Genomic DNA, 10,385 nt, shown 5'->3' with positions numbered 1-10,385 from the left:
TCTAGTGGAAAAAATTGTCAGGTTCACATCTGAGCTCCACAAAATTGATTTCAGTGCAGGGGTGGCTGGTGTCTAGCAAGTTCCAGCACTTAGCAGTCAGAGCGCGCGCGCGCGCGCGAGCACGCACGCACACACACACACACTTTTTTCAATATCATATAAATGTGGCCAAGTCATGTTTTAAATATTTGTACTTATAAGTTAGATATTTTAGATGTTTCATTTTAGCTTTAAACTTAACATACAGTACCCTACAAACACTAAAAACCTTTAGAGTTATACAAGCCCTCAATACAATAAGCTTTCACACATTCAGTCTCTTACATTGCCTGAGTTTGGACGAGATAATGGCCAAATACACACTACAAACCTGACTGGATAGATAAGCTAACAGCGAAAGGGTTTATAAATGATACGTTTTGGTTAGTTACCCGAACACAGCTGTGTAAGAAGATTAAACCATGTCGAAGGCACCTCACGATAACTTGGCTACTTTCAAATTGGTGGTGGTCGGTGATGGTGGTGTGGGCAAATCAGCCCTGACTATTCAGTTCTTTCAGAAAATGTTTGTTCAAGACTATGATCCCACTATTGAAGATTCCTACATTCAACACAGGGATACTGACGGGCAGTGGGGTATTCTGGACGTGCTGGACACGGCAGGGCAGGAGGAGTTCAGTGCCATGAGGGAGCAGTATATGAGGAAAGGGGACGGATTCCTCCTCGTCTCCTCCGTCACAGACAAACAGAGCTTTGAAAACCTCAGGAACTTCCACAATCAAATATTAAAGGTAAAAGACAGGAACAACTATCCCATGATCCTTGTGGGTAACAAAGTTGACTTAGTGCACCAGAGAAAAGTCAGCGAAGACCTCGGGAGAGATCTCGCATCTGAGCTGTGTATTACCTACCGTATTTTCTTGAGTATAGTGCGCACTTTTTTTCCAAAAAACACAGCTGTGTAGAAGGGGGTGCGCATTATACACGAATTAATGAGTTTTGATGTTTTTTCCCCTGTGGAAAGACATTACCGTGAGCATGTAACACCGGAAATACCATGTCAACAAATACATACTAAAGTACGCAAATTAGTCATGTAATTACACTGTCTGGCTATAAAAAAGTGTTCTTTGAATATCTGGACTTATGTTTGTAACTTATTTTATTAATTTTATTCAAAATTCCTTTTAATATTGTTTTAATTAATTTTGGCCAAATCGTGTGTGAAGCTATCGGAAGATCGCAAGTAATTATTGCGATCACACCAGCACCTGCACTGGAGCCTTGACGGTGACTGGTCAGACTGGTTCAATGTAAAAAATAATACCCGGCAATAGCGATCAGCTGCTTCGCTTAGGGTTATTATTATTTTGAATATGTTTAGTAAAAGCTGCGTCTAAATTAACAAGATATTTGAATATATTTGGATTGAATTAATTTTGTGAAGAAAATATTAAATTTATCGGCCGAAAGCCATTATATTTTTTCTTTTGTCGACAGAGAATCATCAATAAATTCTAACTATATCAATTGTTTCGGGTAGATAGTATTTTTTAACTCATTGTATTTCCGCCCGGCACGAGCACTCAATCACATGCGTTCCAACAGAAAGAGTAGAGCGAGCGAGCGAGAGAGAGAGAAATTGTCAAAAGTATGGGAGGTTTACTCTTCAGGTAATTAGTTGTACTTTATATTGTTTATTAATGCTTAGAGTACCTTTTCATGTATTATTTCATGTAATTTTATATTTATGCATATTTGAAGGAAAAGTGTAGGATTTTGACAACTGTTGACTCTTGGAACAGTCCATTATATTCTAGTGTAGGGATGTTTTCTTAAATGTACATTTATTAGCGCCAAAGTCACTTTATTTTCAATTTCTTTCCAATATTTGTAATGTTTATCGTTTTAGCTTTTTTTAGGCGTTTGTTAGGCTTTCCTTTTTAGTACATTTACTTGAGCGCACAACCTATTTCCCCTCAAGTAAAATAGACTAGTCCAAATCTCGGCATTAGGCCGGCTGGCAGTGTCACACTAGTTTCAGTGTTTGTTTACATTTTGGAGTCAAGTAAATGTTGTTATATATTCAAAAGCGTTAATTCTTTCGCTATTTTGGTATTTTATAGAATATCTAATGATATTTCCGAGCACTTTGCAATTATTTTCATCAGAGAAGTGAACTTTCAATTGAGTTTTTTTTTGTAAGCAACAAGTGTATGAAAGCTTCCAGAGATTTTTGCGTGTACTTTATTTTTGAGTAAGAGTGCAAAAGAGATTATATATTATGGATTTCCTGATATTTTGTTACACTATTTTATATATTTATTTGATAATTATTTCATAAATAATATAAGGCATTCCAGAGATAATTAGTAACACCAAGTCATTGTACAATTGAGAGTAATTAATTTAATGCCAAGAGACTTTCACTAAGAGATGTATTTTATATATTTAGTGATTGTATGAATATTTGGTGTTAAAACAAAGAGATTTATTATTTTTGTCAATTGTTTTCAGAACTCTGTCATCAGAGTGAATAAATAGGTGTTCGGAAGCCCTCCCGTTTTCCCATTCTTCTTAGTCCAAACCAATATTATTTCTGATAAAAAAATAGTTTCAGATACAATTTTTGCCGATCCTTGCATTAAAATCCTGTAAAGTTATATCATTGGGTGTGTCTTGACCGAATCACCAATAGATTCCAAGAAAACGTGTGTACAGCTGATTGCTGTGTCTGGCTTAGTTTACAAGAAAATACACAAGGTAATCTTAATCTTAATCTAAAGATATGAAACAATGTATAGCAGAACAAAAAATACAATTTAAGTAGTAAATCAACATGTCTGGTGATTTTTTATCTCAAATTTCGAATTTGTACTGACCAAGTTTCTCATCACCCGTTCGTTTACCGGACTTCGCTAAAGGGGTACGGTGTAATTTTTTTCTGCGCTTGGTATTCGAATTTTTTAATTTTTTTAAAATATTGAATCTGCTAGAGGGGGGTGCGCATTATACATGGGTGCTCACTATACTCAAGAAAATACGGTACATTGAAACCAGTGCCAAGGACCCTCCCCTAAATGTAGACTTTGCCTTCCATGTGGTCCGAGTTATCAGGTCACAGCCAATAGATTTGAAGAAACAAAGAAACCGAAGAAGAAGCAAGCAGAGAAAGTGTTCAATCCTTTGATGTCAGTCAATCATTGCCATCAATCCTTTGATGTCTGTCAATCATTGTCATCAATCCTTTGATGTCTGTCAATCATTGTCATGAATGCTTTTCATTGTCTGATCCTTAAGGATTGCTGGTCATCCTACATTCTTGATTGGATAGAAGATGTGTCAGTGAAATGTATTCCGTAAATTTGTATATAGTGGCTTGGATGTATGAATTCATCCAATATTTTGTGTAGTTTTTCTAGATTGACAACTCTAAAACCCAGCTGCCTTAGGACATCACATTAAACTTATGGGGTTTAATCATCTGTGGATTGTTAATCAGCTGGGAATAGGGAGTCAGTCGTAACCTACTGCTGTACAGGTGAATCTGCCTACCAGGATCCTGGCTGTACAGTGAATCATCTCGGAGTTGAAACTAAATGTCCTTTGGGAAACAGATCAGTGACAGAAACTGGCACTAAGCCTATAGCCCTTGCAAACTTTGTGTTAGATGAATGCATCAGTTTACAATTAAACCGAGCTGGTAGCTAAAGTAAAGTAGGTACTTCAACTATCAGTACAGTTGGTTGTATGTAGAATTTATTTCATTTCAATCTAAAATGTATCGTATTGCTTCTATACAGTATGTTATCTACTTAAAAACTGCATTACTAATATACACTTTACTAAACTAAATTATTATTTAAACATTTTCTAAAACCTATAACTGTCTGAATGTGGTATGAAATACGAATAATTCTTGCAAATACCTCACCTCTATTACATCAGTTGCAAGTAGCCATAAATTCCTGTTTATGCTGAGAACCACACTATACATTTTTATAAATTTTCAACAGACGTCCTGCGCCACCATGCATGCGCAAGGCGGGAATCTACTCACTTCTTTCCTGTGTGTCCAGATGACAACAAGGACATTTTTTTTGTTGCACATCCGTACACGTGATTGCGTTCCACACTTACAAAGCATTAGATCTTCTCAAGCTTCATAGATACAAGCAGTGAGCAGTTCTACAAGCAAGAACGGGGGTATAAGGAGATCGGAAGTTCTAGTAAGTAATTAGTTAGAACCGTTTTGTGGGATGAGATCTTCATCTCAAGGACAGACACCCGTCTGTTCAGGCTGTGGGCAACACCAGATACCTGGTGACCCTCACCCTAGACGTCTATCATGCAGGAAAGCAACTTCACACAAAAGTCAAGGTGCAGCTATTGCGAGCCTCTGTCAAAGGAGAAATTTGACAAGATCTACAAGGCATGTATCAACAATCCTGATGACAAAAGATTACTAGAGCATCAAGTAAAAAAGTGATTAAGCCCTTGGCGGCCATAATTAATCACGTGGGTGACAAGCGAGTGTCGCGCGAGGGCGCTGTCTCACCTTATGAGGAGAAGAGACCCGTCGCTCATCCCACTCTCCCAATTAAGTTGAGGAGCAGATGTACTTTACAGGCTTTAACGTAGCCTCTAACTTGCATCCGGCAACGACTGGTACGGTGGACCATCTAGGTTTGAAAGAAGCTTACGATCTTCCACCCTCTGCCACGTTCCCCTTTAACTTTAATGAGTTCGGAGAAAATAACCAATTCAATGTCTGTAATGATGTATAAAGCGCAATCAACACAACCCCGGCTTGGCCAAACAGGGGTCGATCAGATTGATAAAAGTGCATGCAATCAATGTCTCAGGAAATCTCATATCTAAAAGAATGTGTCGCACAACCCCGGCTTGGCCATACAGGGGTCGATCAGAGAACAGGAGAACATAAAAGAGATAGATTACCTCCCTACCATGCACACCATAGGGCAGATCGTGAATCACGGGCATTGCATCACAGTATGCTCAGAAATACACACCAGTCACCAGTCATAAGATAGACGAACTGACAAAGCACGTGCTAATCAGGATAGAATTCCTAAGCGTGCGCCATCTCATACTGCCACACAGTCCAGTTACACAGGTGGAGAAAGCGAGGGAGATGTTACGTCACTATCACACAGTTATAGAACACGTGATTCCCGCACGGCCAGCTGTAGATCAGACGACCGGGATTACGCTACCTTCAGCCATATGACCCAGTCCCAGCGCAGCCTGAGCAGGGGGTGCGGATCTATTGCTAATACTGTTTTTTTTATACAGTGGGGATTCTACTACGGAGGATAATTATAGACCAAATAATTATTCCATTAAAGATATCATTGCAGAACTTTATAAAATCTAATGCCCGCCTTTAAAACAGATACAAGGACAAAATGCCAGTTAACCTTGTTAGAACGTGCCGGGTATGAGGTACCGGTCAGTTGACTGTAGAATTCCTTACCCTTCCCTGTCCGTCATATATTGATGACATCATCAAGAATCGAATATTCATTAAATGCTTCATCGGCACTTAATGTTAGACTGGGTATGCCTGCCATTAATAAGAGTGCTTACACGACACACGTTGCCCCTGCGCACAACAGCCCAGCATTGATGAACTTTTCTACTATCTGGTTAAGAAAACTAACTCTAAAATGCACGTTGACATGGCCAAAATCAAGGACTTAGATTATGTCAACAAACAGATGATTAATATCAGTTCATACATTAACTGGATTGCAGCTGCAATTCACCACATCATACCCCAAACAACCAGAGCGAAGGTCTACCCTTAGACACCCCCATGGAGATGACACTACAGCAGACTGGATTCATCCACAGCTCACTGGACCACATACTGAAGATGCAGGAAGATCTTCAATCAGCACAAGACTGGATGTCAGCACAGTTCCTGCTAAAGATGATCATCCCACTTCGCAGAGGAGGAAGCAGAGGCAGAAGCAGTCCCCGAAGGGGATACCACCGGAATTGACTCAACCAGAGATCTACAGACTCCTTCAGACCCTACCGACATCGCCTGCCCAATGGACAATGATTTAGAACTACAGAAGATCAAAGATACGACCACATCGAATCCAGTCGAACTAGCCGGTCTCACAGACATCGACCCAAGACTACCCAAGTTCAGCAAGGGGTTATCAGCATCTTAAAGGAGTCAGACACCACTACGGGTTCTACTCCCCAGTATTCCAGGTACCTACGTTTTACAGTCAACGGTCAGAGATACCAGTTCAGGGTACTACCATTCGGCATATCCTTCGCCCCATTGTTATTCACCAGGATCACCAATCCCATCATCGGTTTTCGCCCATCTAAGCTCATGAGGCTTCTCGGATACATGGACGATTTCCTATTGGCCGATCAGGACAGTTACACATCAGTTTAAACACAGTGTGCCTCATCCCACTACTAACACTCTTAGGATTCCTGGTTCACCCTCTGAAACAGAGCTAGTACCCACACAGGCATCACCTACATAGGCGCAAGATTTCTACTCAACAAGGGCATAGCAGCACCCCCAGAGGACAGATATGCAAGAGTAGAGCACATGATAACGAGCGCACTCGATCAGCCCGTCAAGTCGAGACGCTGGTGGATGTCTCGCCTACGCATGCTCACATCTATCCAAGACTTAACCTACAGAGGCAGACTACAATTGTAGCCCCTGCAGATTTGGATGAATACCACCTAGAGCTGGAAGCCTTAATCCAACCTCCACAAGTTCGAATCTCAGAACTCCATTGGTGGCTGAATCATCAGAATGTCATGCCAGGTATTCCACTCAATTACCCTACCCCCCTACATCAACTCTACACAGATGTATCAAGAGAGGGTTGGTGTGCCCATATGGACGATGTTACCATACAGGGAAATGGGTCATCCCAAGAGAAGAGTTACACATCAATTGTCTAGAAATGAGAGCGATATATCTAGCATTAACAGCATGGCTAGATCATCTACACCACTCGTCAGTGATGATCGCTACAGACAACTCGACCGTGGTCGATTACTTACAGCACCAAGGATGCACAAGATCTCAGCCTTTACTGAAGGAGGTTACACGTGTATATGCCTTGGTAGACTCAGTGAGTTGCAAGATCGAAGCAAGACACATACCGGGCAAGCTAAACATCCTAGCAGATTATCTATCCCGGTAGAACAAGATAGTACCCACGGAATGGTCACTACATCCCGAGGTATTCAAGTGGATAACCCACTTATGGGATACTCCAAACCTAGATCTATTCGCCACATTTCTCAACAACAAACAACCAGTCTACGTCAGCCCATACAAGACCCACTAGCAATCCAGGTCGATGCGCTCTCCATGGATTGGGAGGGAATGTTTGCATACGCCTTTCCCCCATGGGCTCTCCTAGACAGAGTACTGAAGAAAATAGAGGAAACAGACTGTGTCATAATCCTCATAGCCCCAGCTTGGCCGAAAAGGGCTTGGTTTCCGAGGTTACTACAACTCCTAGTGGAAGAACCTCGGAAACTCCCAGTATGTCACGACCTATTGAGACAACCAAAGACGGACATATTTTACGGCCGCTTCAACAACCTCCATCTTCACGCCTGGAAGTTATCTCGAATAAGATGCAAGCCCCCCGGTTACTCTAAATCAGCTGCACGAAGAGTGGCAAGCTCATTGAGACCAGCATCATCTGCCCTATACAATAACAGATGGGACAGGTTTGTCGAGTGGAGAATGAAAAAGCAGTTAAATGGGGAAATAACGATACCTATAGTGGCTGAATTCTTGCTCTATCTCAGAAACGACAAGAAATTACATCAGTATTACAACACGATGGTCTATATATAGGTACCAACCCAGTACTGAATCAACTCATAAAGTCCTTTGCCCTGGAAGACATTAAAGTAGCACGTACTTCCCAAATGAGATCTATCTATAGTATTGTCAGCATTGATGAAAGCACCATATGAACCCATGAGTAGTGCGATATTACTATTATCTCCAGGGAAACTGTTTTCTCCTAGCCATGGCTACGGCGGCTTATGTGTCAGAATTACATGCTATTGACATCTCAACTGTATCTCATACCCAAGAATGGAAATCAGTGTCGTTTAGATCGCTCCCAGAATTTATTGCCAAAAACCAGTCGTCAACCTTCGGCCCACTCGGACAGGCAATATACAATACCAGCCTTAAGTAAACGTGTGGACTTCCTGGATAGATTGCTTTGTCCCATAAGAGCCTTGAGATACTTCATTACAGCAACTCAACCCCACAGAAAGCAGAGAAAATGCCTCTTTATCTCTTGCAAGCCCTCGTCAGAAAAGGACATCACAGAAGGCACTGTAACGGGATGGCAAAAATCAGTTATCACAGATAGCTACAAACTGGCACAAATCGCCACGCAAATTTGGGGAAACTGCAGGCCTCAGGAGATCAGAGCCCTTGCAACAAGTCGGGGGGTAAAGATTTCAGAAGTACCTCATGAACTCAGGGTAAGTTGACCTTTGTACTGGGTTGTACTAATTGAATTAGGAAACAAGGCAAATGGCAACACTGAAATCAGAGATCGAAGGATTAAGTGAGATACGGTAATCTACATGATAGGATGTATCGATGTACTACCACCGGAAGTGACGTCATAGGAGACATCGCACCGGACTAACATCAAGATACGTTAAATATCACTATCCAGAAGGGCATAACGGTAAACCACGTCATAGTGATACGAGAATATGGAAGACATATACAAGAGGCATGGTATGACACCGGAAGTGACGTCACAGATGACGTCATCACCGGAAGTGACGTCACAGATGACGTCATCACAGGAAGTGACGTCATATTATGTCTAAGTATCACAGGGATGGATATAAATATACCCATCATATGACGTTTAAAAAAATTCTCTATGTCTAGTCTTGTAAGTAGACTATTAGACACATTCCGTTTGAGACCCCTTTTGGCATATAATCCTTGGGTTACCACTTCACAAAGCCAAATATCTAGGGATGCTAGATACCAGAACCCGCCGGTCCCTCTGGTGTATACTGGCAACTGATGTAATAGAGGTGAGGTATTTGCAAGAATTATCAAACAATAGTTATCATTGTGAATAATTCTAAGAATACCACCTCTATTACATCAGGAATTAATCCCTCCCACCTCCCCAAATATCTGCATCTAGTTGATGAGGGTAATGGGTTGAAAGAAGTGAGTAGATTCCCACCTTGTGCATGTGCGATGGGGCCCCTGGCAAGGGATAGGGTTTCCCTCACAACTATAGATATGCTGGCAGTGAAGAGGACGTTTTAAAAATTTATAGTGTGGTTCTCAGCATAGACAGGAATTTATGGCTACTGGCAACTGATGTAATAGAGGTGGTATTCTTAGAATTATTCACAATGATAACTATTGTTTGATGTATGTATGGGACATCTGTTATTTTTATATCTTATTTTATATGGCCATTATTAGTATTGTCAAGGTTGTATTTCAACTTGTTATAGAATGATGTGACCCTAACGAACCTTGAACGTAGCTGCGAACCACTAAGAGTTAAGCTTATTGCCACACAGTGGGAAGTGGGGAACATAATTTTATATATGGTTCAAACTAATAACTAGTATATTGTTATCCTTCTAAATTAATGTTTTGTGTGAATGTAATGTATTCACAAAGTATTTACAAATGGCAATTTTATATAGTTATTCAGAAATAGTTTAGATCCTGCTATTTATATTTAAGGATTTATTCATGCTAGTGCTAATGTGCTAGCTGATAAGATGAAGTCATGTAATTGTGTTTAATCTCCACGAAGGCAATATTATTATGTTCTTCTACAAAAATACTTATAATGTTTGCTTTATATTTTCAGGGTTTACTATGATTATTATTATCTGCACTCTGAATAAAGATGGTTGTCATGTGAACTGACAAGTAGCGTTGTGTTGTGTGTGCCCCACCGACATTCACCCCATAACCGCTACTACATTAAAACAGTGTTTCTACACCCTAATTAAGGGCTTAAGGGGGATAGAAATAGAAAATGCATTTGATCCACCAGGGGATATAATTCAGAAATGTTGAACAATATCATATGCTTGAAAGGCTTATTTGGAAGCTTCCAAAGTAGTGAATGTTTGTTTTTTTAAACCTGCAGGGCTGCTGATGTTTACCGCTTGTTGCATGTTGGGAGACTGGCAAGCTGTACAACGAGGCATTCCGTCAGCACACCAAGGCTTTGGCAGGGTGTAATTTAAAGGGTTGACCTTGTTATAGACAACGAACAGCAGTGGGGCCTTAAATGGACAGAGAGAGTTAAATGTACTGACTGTACCTACCTGTCAGA

The 10,385-nt window shown here is 40.6% G+C and overlaps 1 protein-coding gene across 1 annotated transcript; it reads left to right on the top strand.

Moving 5' to 3' along the window:
• Positions 1-243: 243 nt before the first annotated feature.
• On the top strand, positions 244-3,461 carry LOC124116661 (ras-related protein M-Ras-like). Its single transcript, XM_046478093.2, has 3 exons — positions 244-898; position 1,125; positions 3,038-3,461. Exons 1-3 carry the CDS (start codon positions 462-464, stop codon positions 3,188-3,190), a joined length of 591 nt encoding a protein of 196 aa, XP_046334049.2. The 5' UTR covers positions 244-461; the 3' UTR covers positions 3,191-3,461.
• The last annotated feature ends 6,924 nt before the right edge of the window (positions 3,462-10,385 follow it).

Source organism: Haliotis rufescens, unplaced genomic scaffold, assembly GCF_023055435.1.
Source record: "Haliotis rufescens isolate VD_foot unplaced genomic scaffold, xgHalRufe1.0.p SCAF_43, whole genome shotgun sequence".
Lineage (NCBI taxonomy): Eukaryota > Metazoa > Mollusca > Gastropoda > Lepetellida > Haliotidae > Haliotis > Haliotis rufescens.
Note: the sequence above shows the minus strand (reverse complement) of the source record. Positions and strands in the feature narration are given on the sequence as shown.

Coding starts and splice junctions, on each gene's coding strand:
- LOC124116661 (XM_046478093.2), top strand. CDS start 462: ATGTCGAAGGCACCTCACGATAACTTGGCTACTTTCAAATTGGTGGTG.